The sequence below is a fragment of the Dendrobium catenatum genome, unplaced genomic scaffold (assembly GCF_001605985.2).
Source record: "Dendrobium catenatum unplaced genomic scaffold, ASM160598v2 fragScaff_scaffold_1021, whole genome shotgun sequence".
Classification (NCBI taxonomy): Eukaryota; Viridiplantae; Streptophyta; class Magnoliopsida; order Asparagales; family Orchidaceae; genus Dendrobium; species Dendrobium catenatum.
In genome coordinates, this window is record NW_021319483.1 from 2,647,967 (window position 1) to 2,665,880 (window position 17,914).

General features: G+C 36.0%; 1 protein-coding gene and 1 long non-coding RNA gene across 2 annotated transcripts; one reads left to right on the forward strand and one right to left on the reverse strand.

The window, feature by feature from the left end:
• Nucleotides 1-1,354: 1,354 nt before the first annotated feature.
• Nucleotides 1,355-14,065, reverse strand: LOC110106298 (organic cation/carnitine transporter 7). Its single transcript, XM_020836154.2, has 6 exons — nucleotides 13,931-14,065; nucleotides 13,128-13,396; nucleotides 11,755-11,992; nucleotides 2,641-3,172; nucleotides 2,330-2,532; nucleotides 1,355-1,812 (listed from the first exon to the last, which is right to left on the reverse strand). Exons 2-6 carry the CDS (start codon nucleotides 13,394-13,396, stop codon nucleotides 1,573-1,575), a joined length of 1,482 nt encoding a protein of 493 aa, XP_020691813.1. The 5' UTR covers nucleotides 13,931-14,065; the 3' UTR covers nucleotides 1,355-1,572.
• Nucleotides 2,834-10,609, forward strand: LOC110106299. Its single transcript, XR_002304218.2, has 3 exons — nucleotides 2,834-2,975; nucleotides 3,066-3,224; nucleotides 10,384-10,609. It is a non-coding gene; the product is annotated as an uncharacterized LOC110106299 (long non-coding RNA).
• Nucleotides 14,066-17,914: the final 3,849 nt, after the last annotated feature.

Sequence of the window (17,914 nt, forward strand, 5' to 3'; positions counted from 1 at the left end):
TCAACACCCTTTCTTCAAGGTGGGCTGCCCCACTTACTCCCTCATTAAAGGAGATTCGAATTTCAAAAATATTCCCTCCTTTCTCTTATAAATCTGAAATTAAAATTCATATTTTAATTTAGTGCCCCTCCACCCACATAAACCAAAAGTCGAAATTAAAGAGGCCACTTCTCCTAGCCTTGGCCGACCACACAAACCTTTCCCTCTTCCTGCTCTTCTCTTCTCCCTTATTTCATACACCCCCAAGGGAGAAGTTACACAACTCCGGCTTATTCCCCATGAATGGCTGATCCTGAAAAAGACCATAGATTCGTATACGACCATCAAGGAAGAGTAGATGTGTTGAGATCACCCTTCTTTGACCTAAACTTGGAGATTGACCACACCGTTGACGACTACGTAGACCGGATCCTCTTCACTTTGACGACAACCATCAACGAGCATCAAACCTCCGGGCAGTGGTAAGTTCTTCAACCTCCATCAACTTCTTCTCCTCCAGCTAAGTTTTCTTTGGGCAATACTGCAGGCTTCCTCTGTCTTTTAGTGGCATCATTATGTTTGCTGAAAATACTCTTCTGCTAAAACAACCCTCTAGAGTGGGAGTAAGAGAAACTCAAAGTGAAATTTCTATTTGTTAATTGGTGGATATCTATTCTTGTGCATCTAGCTTTATTTTAATTTTATTGTTATTTTAAATTGCCCATCTCACCTAATTTGTAATTGCAAGCCAACTCAAAACAACAACTAAGTGATCCTAGAACCTAATCTTGTAAAACATTAATTTTAAAATTAGCAAGCTTAACACTTTTTATTAAATTCCTGCAATTCCTATTATCTTTCATATCATATTTGCTTTATGGAGTGAAAAAGCTGAAATTTACAAGTGCTACCCAGAAAAATAAAACTTGCCCATCCTTCTGAAGAAGCTTTTTATTTTGGAATGAAGAAGCCTTTTTAGCTTCATATAGCAGAGTTCTGGACCTCTGCACTGTAACTAATCGGTCCCATATTAAACAGACAAAATACTGGTTGGGTATAGCAGGCATGAGTTTTTTAAACTGCTGTGATGTCATAATTTTTTTACAAGTCAGATAAAAAAAGTTTTATTGCAGCTATTACATTTGCAATTTTAGTTGTGAAAAAGCTTCTCCCATCATAAATTTTTTAAAAAAATATATAAAAATTTATAGTCAAATGAAAATATGATATCAGTTCGCTAAACAAAATTATAAAAAAAAAAATTAAGGCAAACTCACACACACATCATATACGGAAGACTCAAACTTAAACCTTCTTAGTTAGTAGTTAAAGCTCCCAACTAACAGATCAACGTGAATTGGGTGAAGCAAATTCATTAACAATCGGAGAAAAAGCTCTGGTTTTTACTGTTTCTTAAAGAAGCTTTCGAGTACATAAATTTTAACTTTTGTACTAAAAACTATTTTAAGCAGCAGTAAGAAAGCCGTCCCAAACGAAGCCTACGATAAATAATTTCATACTATTGACAATGGAATCAATTCACATTACAGTTGAAAAACAGGACCAGAGAAATCTGAAAGCTGCAATCAGGAATCAGGCAGGAGAGACTGAACTCTCCACAGAATCTTTTAGCTCACAGCCCTTGGTTTCAAAGGGGAATAAGATTACAGCCAGACCTGTCAAAAATATGACACCTTCAAATAGAAGAACAGCTGCTAATAGATGGCAATCATCTACCAAGCCAACCGCAACAATGGGACAAATGATCCCACCAATTTTCCCAAACGAGTTCGCAGTTCCGTAACCTGTACTCCTTACTGAGGTAGGATAAATCTGCAAAATAAGGAAAATGAATGAAGGTCAGCGACTCTTACATATTTTGAAGCCATCAAAGCTAAAGAGAATTCATGTGCTTCAGTGCATCTCGCAGTTTCTTGCTTCAAAGACAAAACAACTTATCAAGTCATTTTGTGCTGGTATTTCAACAGCAACAGAGAAATTTTCTAAGGGTATGGAGAGGACTGTATTAAGTTTCTGTTTCTCTTCAGAGACCAAGAAGCCTCAGTGGATCTGAGTCTGGAGATTAAGACGAGATTCATAGAATTGTTGATTTGGAAATAATTTTGAATCTAAATAAACTTTATTTTGGAAAGTTTAATGGCTAATAATTGTAATTGATTAGAAGTTGATTATTTTTCTAAATAGTTGATTTGATTGGGGATTAGATTATGAAGCTTTTTCCTTATTTTGTTTAGTTTAAATCTACAAGTGCCATTTATTTGGATATCAATGCAGCATCAGGTGTTTGAAAAAATGATTCTCACAGAAGAATTGTGCTCAAGATACTGACCTCTGGAGCATATATCGAAAGAGTGGTGATGCTTCCTGTTATGCAAATCCGAGCACAAAATAGAAGCGCTGTTGTAGTCAATTCTTTATGATGAAAAATCAATGGAAGCAAGAAAGAAAAAGTGATAAACAGCATGGTTGCAACTGAAAGCTTTCTACCAATCCTGTCAACAATCACAGCTGATAAAAAAAGACCTGGAAGCTCTGCCAAAATTAGAAACCTTAAGTTATTGATCAGCTTACTTGATGATAAAAATAAATCAGTTCTACAAATCTAACAAAAAAAAGAACAAAGCCTATCAACCAACCTACCAGCCAAGCTAGTGATGAACACATCTTTGTAAAGACGGGTTCCTTCTTTTGTACTATTATGCGATGTTGTTGACCGACATTTTGAATTTCCATCACTTAATCCAGAGGTTAGCAAGATAACACCATAATATGTAAAAGCATTTCCAAAAAAGCCCATCCATAGAAGAAGAGTTGTTCTGATTAGCTTTGGTGCTAGAAGCTTATACAGTGAACCTACACACTTGACCTTAGACGCCACATCTTCACTAAAAGAAGATCCAGCTTTGTGGACTTGTTCTGCATGAGCGCGTTGGGTATTTTCATCAAAATCTTGAGGGTCCGCCTTTCCGTCAGAGGTAAGTTCACCAGAAGGAAGAGCTTTCTTGTTCATTCTAGCCATGCTCTCTAAAACACGCAATGCATCAGATTTTCTTCCTTTCATGCAGAGATACCTTGGTGATTCAGGCGTGAAGGCATAAAATATAAGCAACAGAAATGATGGCAAAGAGGACAGCGCTAGCAACCACCTCCAGCCTAATGTGGGCATGATTGCCTGCATAAACAGTTTGGAGCAGTTAATCGTTAGCATTATCAGAATTCATAAGGTATGTAAAGATATTTGCCTGCTCTCGTACAAGCACTGGAATGTGTTTTTCTTTATACAGAATGGCTTGTCGAAAATTTACTCGTATAGAAATGGAACAATCAACAAACGAAGTAATCGACAGAAATTTGAATGTCACAAGTTTCCCCATACATTCTTTTATAGCTTTTCCCACAGAATAGAAGGGATGGCATATCCTGGTCTAAACCCAACTGTTTTTTTCTTGTTGTCTCAAAAATCCTATGAATTTTTCTAGCCCTTAGGGCATCTCCAACCGAAAATCTCATTTTTCACTCCAAAATGTGTGATGAGGACATCGTCAGCAATTTCGACATATGTACCATCAGGAGACGTCGGAGATCGACGGCCACGATCATGAGTTTTATTTTGAGTCATTTATGTAGTGGTTTATTTGATTTGTATGTGTTTCCGTTTTTGCCCTTATGGGTATTTAGTCGCTATTGTAGCCCAAGGGGCATTTTAGTCTTTTGTTTTCTTTGTCATTTGGTGGTCTAGCCTATATATATGGCCCTTTTCTCATGTAAGAGAAGTTTTTTTGATGAAATGAAAAATTTACTTTGTGTTCTCTTTGTGAGTTCACCCTCCTCGATCTCTTAGTGAGTTCGTAGGAGAACTATATCTCTTTGTGAGTTCTAGGTTTTTTTTTGTCTTTCATTTTTCTTTAGTTCTCTTGAGCACTTCGTGTTGTGGAGATTTGGATTGAAGCCACTAGTGGGAGATTGGATTTTCATGTTTTGGATCCCGAGAATTTTTCCCCCACACTCTTCCCTCCCTTGCTCTTGCCGCCGCCCCCTCCCTGGATTCTATGTTATCAATTTGATATTGTCCCATTAATCTAGTTGTAACCACATGCCTTACTTAATTTCGACTTGATAATTTCGAGAACTTAATTTGGATAAGCATTAATTCTATAACTAGCAAAGCTTCAACAATCTTATATTAAAATCCCCAAGCAGTTCTTGTTTCCATGCATTACGTTTCACATCAATCTGTAACCAAAAAATGGCGTGATTCAACTGCATTAGAACTCCATTTTGCGCCCAGGTAACCGTCTTTCTCCTTCGCACTTTTCTTCGACAAATCCTGAAGAGACAGAAAAATAACGCAAGTGAACAGTGCAACACCAATATTGACGTCGCACTGTTCACCTGCAACCAAATACCGGAAGTTTTGCCGTTCGACTGGAGCTCGCAAGCGACGTCATTCATGCATTTGGAGTTCGGTTGGAGAAGGCCTTACCTTTGTTAAGGGCATAATGCTAATGGAAACAAGGATAATTCTGAGGGATTCACAAGAAATATGGGACTTGGCTAGAGCTCGCGAATTTAGATACCAAGGAGCAGTTCATTAGTGTCAGAACAAGCTATGAACGGTTGGCTTAGCATAGATGTCTCTTAAGCACTAGGATATGCTGACACTGCAGAAGTTAAATAAGCCATTATAGTTCATAAGCATTGATAAATCATGGCTCCATTGAAAGCTTGATAAGGTGGGTGTAATATTCTGCAAGCTTTGAAAAGTAGTGGAAAGTTTGCAAGTGTAACTAATCTACACTAGTTTGCAAGTTAATAAAATGAGGGTAATTTTGTCTTAAAACTAACTTCAAATATGGCAAGATTAGTGAAAGGAAACACTTGTAGATCGCAAGTATTTCCTATCAATCTTCTAAAAACAATGAGAATTCCACACAAAATCGCAAAACAGTAGATAATTTGTATTACTTGATGAAAGGAAAATGGAAAATAGCAAGATACAGTTGATCCTCAATTCAAGAGGAGTATCGTTCTCTCCCAAATCTCTAGACGCCGCTAGAGCCCAAAGAAAACATAAATCTAGGAGATCTCAAATTTCCGCCAAATTCAAGATGCCCTAACCCTAGGAAAATCAACAACTTAATGCATACAAATCAAAAGGAAATCTCTAAACAATCCCTACATTCAAATTTCCCTCTCAAAACCCTAAAAAAAAATTCCTAAAAGGCTCCGTCAGCTCATGCGGCTTGTGCGGCATTCGCTACAGGCGGAAAAAAGTTCCGCTTCGCCCGCAAGTCGGTCCTGCCTGGACTGGCTGGACCGGTCTAGTGGATCGGTCTAACAATACTCCCCTCCCAAAGATTCACCTTGTCCGCAAGGTGGAAAGACGACACCCTCCACTCCTTCTTCATCACAAACAGTAATAACCTGAAGAGTTCGGTCCTTACACCTGTGCCACGGCGTATACCTCTCGTCACATCTGAAACAAAGCCCCTTCGCCCTCTTCTCCTGTAATTATGTCTCTGTGAGCTTCTTGAAGTTGTCCCCAGGTCTTCCTCCTGCGGTCTTTTTATTCGAAGTCCCTCGAAGAGTATCCGGTGTTGGCTCCTTGGATTTCAATAAAGTGGTGGTCATCCTGTACGAGTCTCCTGAGCTGCCGCCTCCCGTCTCTCCCTCCAGGTGCCTCTGATCTTCTACCAATTGAGCTAGCTCCATAGCCTCTCCCAAGTCACGAGGCCTCATTACTCTAACAGCTGCTCGAATCTCTGGCGTCAATCCCTTCATGAAGTTTCCCTCTAGCACTGTCTCAGAAAGGCGGTCCAATCGGCTAGCAAGGTACTGGAATGTCTCCCGGTACTTCGTCATTGAACCCTTCTGTGTCAAGGCAAAGAACTGCTCGTAGAAGTCTCCTCCCCTGCCAGTTCGGAAATGCTCTACAAAACAATCCTTGGACTCTCTCCAACTTCGTATGGGTCGTCGCATGTCCCTCCACTGATACCAAGACAAAGCCATCCCTTCTAAACATAGGCCCGCCACCGTCAATCTCTCCTCCTCTGTCAACCCATTGATAGCGAAATATCTTTCTAACTTGTAGATCCACCTGTGTGCATCCTCCCCCTCAAAGATTGGCATCTTCAAGTTTCTCACCCTCGGGTCACACCCATTTCCCCTAAATCCTCCATAACCTCCCATTCCTCGAAGTGGAGGTTCTCTCCAATTGTCACGATCTTCCCTCCGGCGATAATACCCAAACCATTCATCGAAATCCCCTCTTCTTCTTTCACAATCAACACCACAGCGATCAAAATCATCTCCTCGCCTTACAAATTCAACACACCTTTTTGTGTAGCCAATGCTCATCTCCTCCCTAGAAAGTGGTTCTAGATGAGACATTCCGTTTTCTTCCTCCAGGATCTCCACTTCTGGCTTTTCCCTTCCCCTAGATGTGTTAGGGTTCCCATCTCTTCCATGGCCGCCGGTAGTTTCTTTTGTTTCTGATGTCACCAGTTTAGTTTTGGCTCCAAGCAATTTCTTCAACAAGTCTTCCACCACGGCGAACTTTTCCTCCATCTTTTCATTGACGGATGCAATCTGACTTTGAAAATAAGTCATTTTTTTCCTCAAAATCTCCTTTGAGTTGCCCAAGTTCTCCCTCCAAAATTTCCACTTTCCTTCCGGCCATTGGTTCCCCTTTGATCGACGTGCTCTGATACCAATTTGATAGGAAACACTTGTAGATCGCAAGTATTTCCTATCAATCTTCTAAAAATAGAGATAATTCTTCACAAAAATCCACACAAAATCGCAAAACAATAAATAATTTGAATTACTTGATGAAAGGGAAACGAAAAATAGCAAGATACAGTTGATCCTCAATTCGAGAGGAGGATCGATCTCTCCCAAATCTCTAGACACCGCTAGATCCCAAAGAAAACCTAAATCTAGGAGATCTCAAATTTCTGCCAAATTTAAGATGTCCTAATCCTAGGAAAATCAACTACTTAATGCATACAAATCAAAAGGAAATCTCTAAACAATCCCTACATTCAAATTTCCCTCTCAAAACCCTCAAAAAAATTTCCTAAAAGGCTCCGTCAGCTCATGCGGCTTGTGCAGCATCCGCTACAGGCGGAAAAAAGCTCCGCTTCGCCCGCAAGCCGGTCCCGCCTGGACTGGCTAGACCGGTCCAGTGGACTAGTTTAACAATTAGTTATGAGGATGACCTCCAAGATGTCGTGGTTGGATGATGTAAGATGGTTGCAAGATGAATTGTCTAAATTGAGCATATAAGCAAGCTCAGATAGGCAATAAAAGAAGAGGATTCACTGATCTTCATGTTAGCTTCAATGACTTTTACAAAGAAAATTCATTATAAATGCAAAATCTTGTGTTTACTACTTGTATGATAGCTCTCAAAAGTAAATACTTAAATCTGATCCTCTATTGGCAAGTGGAGTGAGTTGATAATATTCAAATAATAAAATGAAATCATTCAAATAATCTAATGATGGCCTTTTTGATAGTGAATCTCAACTGAAAATAACTCTATTTTATTTTTTAAATGTTCCGAAGTCACAAACCAAATTATTGTGAGGTTCAAATTTCTACAAAGAAATATAACATCCTAGCCAAAAAAAGAAAATATTTAAGCGAAATCTACCTTTTTAAAACTCAAAAGTAAAATTCATCCACCCTCCGCGACCACTTGTCCAAAGTGATAAATTTGGGAATAACCTCAGCTAGTAAATATCCACCGTCTTGTTGAGTGTATCTCTACGATTTATTTCCAAAAGATCTTACACCAACAAAGATGTGGCATGTGTCTTCAAACTAGTGATTTTGTCGTTGAATGGCATCACAAATAAAAGATTATGATCAAGGCCTTTTGACAAAATGATTTTACTGCAAAATAGTACCATTAAATTAAGATCTCAGCCAAAACTCACAAGTTTCCAATTGCTAAAATCCTTAACAATGAATCATAAAGTGCACTTGATAGAGCACAAAGTCCTCTATTGTCAATGATTAACTTGAATGTCTCTTTAGATGAACATCCACCCCAAGTCTGCAAGATTCTTTTAGCCAAAACAACTTATGGCTGCCAATAACAATCCTTCGATCGGGTTAAGTCGACAACCTCCTCTAATTAAATAGACAATGGACCATGATAACACATAATAACAGAACCATGGGATTTTAATCCGATTAATTATCATTCTCCCTATAATTTACTATAAGCGTAAGGTGGTAAATTTCAAATCCTATAACAAATTTGGTATTATTATATACCAAGTACTTAGCTTCTAATGACTAGCTTTAATTAGGGGTGTCAATATTTGACATGACCCGAAAACCCGACCCGACCTAAAAATTTCGGGTTCGAGTCGACCTAGTTAGCACATTGGTCGGGTTTGGGTTCGAATATCTGACCCGATTTTAGTTTTGAGTCGTGGTCGGGTCAACCCAAAAACCCGATATTGATCCAATTTCTTCATTAACATTACGGACTATGGGCGAGTTAAGGGCGCATGTGTTTCGTCTTACGGCTATCAGTTTTACTATTTCGTTTCGTGCCCTTTCCCTTGTTCCTTTCTGCGTTCAGCGTTCTTTTTGTTTGAGTGCTTGTTGTATGTTCGATTTCTCAAGAAATTAAGCTCTGATCGCAGGCGACGAATTCAGGTCCCCTTTTTTCCCCTTGTAGTTAGGTATCCCCTTCAGGATTCAGATTTTGCCGGCATCTATCGACAACTTGTAGCTTTTTTAATTTCAAGATAATGGGATGATAGGATGATTTCTTAGCAAGAATTTTAGTCTTTATCATGAGTTTTCACAAATTTTTTTTCATATTTGAGTTCTCAAACGAAAAATCCTAGATTGTGTTTGCATGATTAAGAAACCCTAGGTGATGTCAATCCTAAATATTACTACATATCCTCTAGTTCTTTATGATTTTTATTCAAATATGATTACATCCTATCGAGCTATCTTACCTTGATGTTCCATCAATTTGGGCCATCTAGCTGAGGGATAACAGGATAAGCTTGTAGGATTTTAGCTTTTTATTTTAGTTTATGTAGAGAAATTTCATTTATTAGCCGCCCATTTTTTTAGTCAGTGATCTGATTTACTTATAACTATAGTTCTCCAATTCTTGTCATCTTGGTTTGGTGAGTGAAATGAATGGTAAAGCATAAATATGTATCAAGCTATCAGCATAAATGTTTAATCTGATCGCGAAGAAGAGCAGTAATATGCTCGTTGACTTATTCATCCTCTTGATGATGATTTATTGTGACTGATTGAGTTTTTTAATATTGTTGAACTCATGCTTCTCTACTGTAGCTTCATATTTACATTAACTTTAACAAATATTTTCATATGGCCTTTGTTAGATGGAGGATTCTAACACAGTTGTTGAAAGTACTCCTTTTGATGATAATGTGCAAGTAGGCGGTGCTCCTAATGCATTTTCTGATTTGCTGAATTAAACTACTTGTTGAATATTGAATTCTCCTGGACTTTTCTTATGCTTAAGTCTTAATGGTTGCAACAGTTACAATAATTCATAAAATTTAAATGCTTATATGCAGTTATAATATCTGCTTAGCTGCTGTTATTAGTTATCAAACAATTTTATTTAAAATGCCAATGATTCAATTTTATTTAAAATGCCAATGATTAAATCTATTGGCAAAACATACTATCATTGTTGTGCAACTGTTGTCGTTTATTATACCTACTTAGATGATGCTACTAATTATTACACATGTTTAGAAGGATTCCTCTATTTTTTGGCAATTTCTGAGTTCTCTGTACGTGTTTTTTATGTCTGTTGTTGGTCTCTATTTTGCCCACTGGTTGTTGTTCCCCAAGCTTGTTGGCTATTGTTTTCTTTTCCTGAATCCCGCTAAGGCTGCTATAATGTTGTTGGCCTATGGGTTGTGGCTGTGGCTATGGGTTGTGGGTTGTTGTTGAATCTGAACTTCTAATGCTTCATCAATTTCATATGTTTGATGAATTAAGGTAAAGGGTAAAGCTATAAAATCTCAAGCAATGATGAGAAACCTTCTAAACTAAAAGTGAGAGTCGTCGGGGTAAATACTATTGCAACAAGGTGACATTTGTGTTAGCTTCGATCAAGAGCAGATACTATATTGTTTAACAGATACTAAATTAAGTTTAAAACAAATTGCTACCTTATATGATAATAGAGAATTAGAAATATCAAATATTCATTATTTATTCACTTTTCATTAGTTGTTGAATGAGTTGGAGGGTTTACCTGAGCTATTTCTTAAAGCTTTATAGTTATACTATCTCATGATTTAGAATTTTATCTTTTTAAGACTTTTAAAATTTAAGTGTTTAATCATCTTTCTTTTGCAGTTAATTCAACTTAAAGAGTAGGAGGGTTTATGATATCTTGAGCATTTTTGCAGAATGTGATTGAGTTGGACCTATAATTTCATATTTTAGATTGTTTAGTTTCTAATTTATGCTTCTAAGTTGTTAAGTATGTAATTTTAGTTTATGTGTAAATTGTAATGTATTATGTAAAAATGTAACATTGTAATTTGTAAATAATTTATACAATACTTATAAGTTTTTAGTATACTTTACCTTGCCAAATGCCAATACATGGCATAATTGTTGTTGCAGTTTCTTATATATGTAAAATTAATTTTGCAAATGTCATTACTCTAATTGCTTACGGGTCGGGTTGGGTTGATCCGAACCTAAATCGAGTAGGGTTCCAGTTGGGAAAAGTGACCCAAATCCCGAATCGAGTCAGGTAAAAAACTATCAAGTCAAAGTCGGGTTTGACTCGAACCTAACCCGTGAACACAATTTGACACCCCTAGCTTTAATCGAAAGGTCTCTCTCATTATCGAGAGGGCACCTATGAAAAACTTGAAACCATATCAAAAAATCCTCACGAAATGAGAATGAAATGTTTATGTAATGTCTTATCTTAAATCTAATTTGTCTTATGAAATTTTGACCCAAAAACCCTAAAACCCTCTCAGCAGAGACTAGGGAGCAAAGTTCAAAGCCCACTAAAAATATAGAAATGATGGATGGCCTAGCTCAAATTGTCTAGTTGAATTTAAAAGACCAAGAATCGAACCATCCCATGGTGCCAAATCAAGTGATGACATCGCAAAAAATTACAATGATCCATTAGATAGTCATCTTTAAGTATAACGTAGGTCTACACCACTTGATTGTTAAGCCAGGGATTGCCACACATTTAAAAAGCCAAAGCAAAACAAGAAACTTGATAAGCCACACATTTTGTCCTGTTGGATTGCAGGTGATGGCATATCTTAGGACCCAATTTGGTTTTACATCTTCTATCTCAGAAACCATTAAAACCAGTCTGGTATTTATCTTTGATCAAGCCCATGGATCAAGCAACGATAGCCCAAACAGAATAGGAGACAATCAGGTTTCCATTTCTCACAAGGAGTTTGTCACAGTGAATTGAAAGCTGTGATGTCACAGCTCTTGGTTGCTGGAGCTGTAAAAATAAATGCCCCTTCTTGAAATAAGTAAAATTAAGAGAGAGAAAATAAAATAGAAATGTATCCGAAACAGTCCCATGCAGACTTCAAAGAGGTTATGTAATTTAGCCACCTTTTTATACAATGGTGTGAAGAATGTTTTAAAAAAAAAGTTGTGTTTATTTTGTGCTAATCTATGAGGCAGTATTAAATTACAAAAAGAGTTTTTTTGGAATTGGGAAAGGAACCATACCCATGCAAGCGAAGCCTCCAAGATTGTGCCAATACTCCAGAAAAAGGAAAATACCACCATCCAGGCACCTCTATTAGGAGCAGGAACGAACTCAAGACACCAGGAGAAAAGAACAGGTCCTCCCCCCAATCCAACACCAACAAAAAAACGAAAGATGACCAAAGCAATGTAATTAGGGGAAAATGTACTGAGAAAGCCAACCCCACTAGTCACTAGTGCTGTAAAAAGGAATCCCTTCCTGCAAAAAGAGTATATGTAAGGAGGGTGGTAAAAACATGAAAGAGACTTTTCCTTTTATATTTGACAAAGCTAAGATAATTAAGATATGAGGATTACTATGAGTCAAATTTAGATCAATATACTAGAGATCCAACGCTTAAAAAACCCTAAAAAAATAAACTAATGGATAAAAGCTAGATGCAAGTTTGACTTTATTTGGGACGGCTTTTTTAATATTTCTTAAAGCAACTTTCTAGTACTAAAAAATTGTTTTAAGAAGCAGGAAGAAAGCTGTCCCAGACAAAGCCTTTGTCTTCATCAACAAAGTGTTGAGTTATCAATTACAGGGGAAAACCCAATTTTCTCAACTGCCTCATTAATATCTTTTGAAAAATATGTGCCGCACGTCAATAAAGAAGGGACTGCAATAACTTTATCCTTTCTTTTACACTCACTCTTAAAAGACAAGCTAACGACACCAACAACAACACATATAAAGTGGGAAAAAGGTATGACTGTGACCAAAGTCATCACAAACTTATACTTGGCAGAATGCTAGTCATTCAACAAAGCTCCCAGTAGCCTCTCTGTGAAGCAATGCTTATTGTTAAAAGTTCTTAGTCAGAAGAGCAATCCAAACATTTCTTTTTTCTATTTTCACTTCAATGACAGAAACTAGGTGAAGATTCACCATTAGAAATACTTGCATTAGGAAATTTCATAGAAGTATTAGTTCATGATACAGTAAACAGGAATGAACTTTAATTTAACTCAAACTTATTTCCCTTTCCTGCCATCAAGATCTCTCTATAACTTGTGAATTCGAAATATATCGGCAAGATATTGAAGGCTTTCTATTGAAGGGATGAATGAAGGATATTACTGAGATCAAGGACTGAAGTGTAATAATAGAAGCTATTGCAGGGACACTTATGTTCTTCTGTTTGACCTAATTCTTATCCTCAAAGGCTCGGATGAATTACAGAAAGCAAAAAAAGTATAACCGGACAGGTGTAAAAGAGCAGGATTATATAGAGCAGATTCAACATTTTGGAACTACAAAATTCACGGGGACATTCAAAACACATAAAGCTGATATTTGAAAGACCCAATGAACATATATTAGTTTAGCAAGGTATGTAATAAGGACTTGCCTCCTTCCATAGTTGTCAGAAACTACACCCCAAGAATAAGCTCCCACAAGCATACCAGCAAAAACAACGCTTGAAATAAGACTTTTTTCATGAGGAGAAAGATTCCACTTTGATTGAACAGCTGAACCAATAAAAGACAGAATCATCACTTCCATTGCTTCTGCAGCATAAGCAACTCCAGAATAAATAAGCACGAAGGTTTGGAACTTCCCAAATCCCAGTGAAATCAGAGCATCATCTACAGTATACGTCTCGGCCACTTCTCCCATCTACAAAAATACAATTAAAATCAAGTAAACATTTACCATTCAAAATAGTTCTCCTTAATGTTATGAATAAGCATTACACACAATGTAAATTAATGAACACGAGAAATTTAAGCAGTTCATGGTTCCCCCCATTATCCTCCCCATTTTTGTCGACATGCAGTAATTCACAGCCAAAGAAAATAAATATAAAAGTCAGAACATCAATTCATTTCTTATTGCCTCCTCGACTTCGGGACTCTTCATTGGATTGCTAAAATTCCAATAAAAACTCTGATAGCAAGGGTTTGCATTGGCATAAGCAGAGCTTTCTACAATGGATAAAATTTTCATCGTTATTTATGCGATACGAGGACAGATCATAGATTATATGATTTCGTTCCCTCTTGCCTTTCTTTTCGAGATTGGCTCATTCCAGTTTTTTCGGAGATGAAATCAAAATGTTAGGAAATCCAAAATGATATTAAGAGGAAGAACAAATTCCGCATGAAATCCAGAAAAGGATGTGAAAAAACATTTTTGCATGAAAGAACTGACCCTGAAAGATTAAGAAATAATCCAGCAATTGATCGCTGATTGTAGTGAGACTTGCCAGATTTCAACAAGAGTGGATTAGTTCTCTCTCTAGCTATGGAGCTAAGGAGCTGACGCCTTCGGGATTTATTTGCTCAGAGAAGGGCCGATTAAAAGGAACGACTTACGGCCAGTTAAGTTGACCAGGACGACTGGCTTGAGAATTGAGATACAAAGTTGGCTACACAGACGGTTACACGCCGTGAGAAACAGGCGAGCTATTCGAGGTAGAAAATAGCCATTAGATTTTTTATTTTTTTTCATTTAAGTCTGGCGGGTAAATTATTAATATTAATAGTTATGACTTATGAGTTATGACAAATATCTCTAAAATAAATTAATTACTTTTTATAATTTTTATAAAATCCTTCTAAATTTATTATTTTATCATGAAAATTATAAGAAATTTTTTTAATTTTTAAAAAATGTTACAAAAAACAAAAAATTATAGAAATAATTATTTATTCTTTCTAATTTTAAATCAAAGATAAATTATTTATTTTGAATTTTAATTTGATTTTGATCATCAAAAAATTAATTTCATTTCGATAAATTCTATAATTTAAGTCCTAAATTTTATTTTTTGTTTTAAATAGGGAACAATATAAATTATTAATTTAAATCTGAATATTTTTATAATATAAAATAGGGATATCTCAATTTTCAAATACATAGAATTCATATAATTTTTAAAATAAAAAAACTATCTATATAATATAATAATTAGTAAATATTTCAAAGATCTATCTCTTGTCGATTTATGCTTTAATTTTATTGATCTAAATAAGTCTGTTCATAAGATTGCTTGAGAACTTCAAATTTCATTAATTCATTATTTAATTACATTCCCATGAGTTCAACAACTAAAACAAAATAATTAGTGAAATACTTTTTTATATAGTTCTTAGTTCCCATTTAGTTATATATAGATCTTTTCCAATTTTTTTATGGTCGGGAAAAAATAGCGGAATGGCAAGAAAAATTGTCAAATATATATATATTTTTAGATATTTAAGCAAATTAAGACAAATTCATACACACATCACATATGTAAGATTCCAACCCAATATCTTTTGGCTGATAGCCTAAGCTCCCAACCAACAAACCAATGTGAGCTATCTAAATTTGGCAAATGTTATTCATCTATTTTGCTTTTCGAGACCGATCAACCTAAAAAAGTAAAACCTGAGTTGACTTGCTCAAGTTTGATCCGTATTGTGCATTTGTAAATTGAAGGTTGACATATGGTTGAATTTGAGCAAATTTTATTCAAGATAAAATTAAAAATATGTATTATCTTTGATTTTATTAGGATCTAAAAAATCCTATATAGTCCATAATAAATCTTAGATTGAGTTGAATCGGCATTAATTTTTAAAATTAACTTCAGAGGTCTAAGAAATTTTGAACGTCATGAAATTATTGTCAAAATGATTTCTTATCACGATGATTTCAATGACTATAAGAATGACAAATAACTGAGGACCCTACAAAAATAAGTTAAACTGTGACTAATTTGTTACCCCCTTTGTTTTTGTTATACAGCACCTCGACACTATGTAGCCGAGCACCCCACCGTTAAACAATAGAGAGCGGAGCACCGTAGTGGTCTAGATTCGCCCCAAATTAGCGTCTCAATGTTGCAAGATTGACTAGACAGATTTCTTTCTAGTTTAAATGAAGTGTTGTGTCCCTTGAGGTTATTTAAATTGGCTTTTTGTTGTATTTCAGTGAGGTATAACATAGACGTGACAAGAGAAGCAAGGAGAGAGTGAGAGAAATGAGAGATCCACTTATTTATTCCAATTTTCATATTAGATTTTTTGGTGTGGTGTGGCTCCGCGATTTTTTTTCCTATCTTGGATTTTTTCATGTTAAATCCTGATGTCCTTCATTTTTCAGTTGTTTTTACTTTCTTGCTTGTTTCGTCATTATGATGTGTACCCTTCCTCGTCCCCAACAAATACACAACTAATAGCCTAATACACAGTTTCTACTAGCCAATACATAGCTAATACACACCACTACACTGTTAATACACGGTCAATACATAATATGTATTAGTCACACAGTCATTTGATTGTAATCCGAACATAACTCTACGTTCGGATCCCGCACGTAATAATTCTACCTGCTCACTACCCTAAATTCTAAAAATATCATTATTTTTTACTTTCTAATTAGGCAATTACATTAAATTCAAAAGTAATAAGACCACTAAATCACAGACAGCGTAAACTAATTAGATGAAAGATAAGCTTTACATTTGTTTTGAATTGTTTTGAGATATACGCAATCTTCGAATGATGGGATGAGGATTCCACTCACCAAAAGCAGAAAATTTATAATAATATATACATAAGGGGAGGGGACTTTACCATTTATGCAAAACTTTCCTGGCGGCTGTCAACTCTGCATCATTTAAAATTTCCATTTTATAATCTCGGATGATTGATTAGGTGATGACGATGGGCGTCGCATATCATGATTATTCTTTTTTTCTTTTTTAATCTGAATTTATAAGATATTATTTTTAGAGGATGTTTGATTTGCTGTTAAATAGATGTAAAATAAAAGAATTTAGGTATTTGATTTTATGAGAAAAAAAGAAACTCACTATAAACAATCTTTAATGTATTTTTGATATATCGTAATTTTTTTTTTTTTTTTTTCAATCTTTAATGTATTTTTGATATATCGTAATTTTGTCAAATTTTGAAGGAATTTATTTTTTTTATTGTAAGCCAATTATGTTATTGTTGCCCTCCACCTCGGCATGTTTGTCGGCCATCGCTGCCAACAACTGTTGACAAATCACCAACCACAATACATGCTGCCTCTCGCTACCATCGCCAGCCATCTGCTGGGCACCATCGTTGGTAGTCGTTAACTGGCCACCATATGTTCAGCAGTAGCACAAGTTGGTCAGCCTCCAATCGTCAACCATCATTCGCTGACCGTTAGTCACAATTAGATGCCACCTCGACCACGTGTTGCTCACCACCTACCAGCCACCATCACCAATTGCCACTCATCGTTAAATGACATCGTCAGCCACTAGCCATCGGCCCATCATCACCAACGACCATTGCCACAAGCCACCATCATCACTTTAATTTTATATTACATTCAATATTTTACTTCAAGCCAAACAAAAAAAATCTCTTACATTCTTTTTTCTCTCATCTAAACAATTTCAAATACACAATTTTTTCTATTCTACATATTTTTTACAATAAATCAAACAGCTCCTTAATTATTAAACTTCTATAAAGTAATTGTTATATTTATTTATTTTTCACATTTAACTAGATCTACAACGAAGTTAAATACTATTTACACATTTAAATTAAAACATTTTTTTGTATAATATTTTTGCATTATATAAAAAAAAAAAATTATCCGACCATAGTTGTGGAATGAGGAGAAGCTGCTGTGATTCTCATCCCCTGAATACAAATAAAATTCTAATATATTGCGTATGGAGAGAGAAGAAGAATCAATGCCCTCCACATATGGGAAAATTATTGCGTCAGGTGACCGAACGCAGAGATGCGTTCGGTCTCTCTCTGGCTACAGTAACCTGCGCTTTACTGTAGCACTGCTACAGTAAAGCGCAGGTTACTGTAGCACCGCTACAGTAAAGCGCAGGTTACTGTAGCACCGCTACAGTAAAGCGCAGGTTACTGTAGCACCGCTACAGTAAAGCGCAGGTTACTGTAGCCAGAGAGAGACCGAACGCATCTCTGCGTTCGGTCACCTGACGCAATAATTTTCCCATATGTGGAGGGCATTGATTCTTCTTCTCTCTCCATACGCAATATATTAGAATTTTATTTGTATTCAGGGGATGAGAATCACAGCAGCTTCTCCTCATTCCACAACTATGGTCGGATAATTTTTTTTTTTTATATAATGCAAAAATATTATACAAAAAAATGTTTTAAT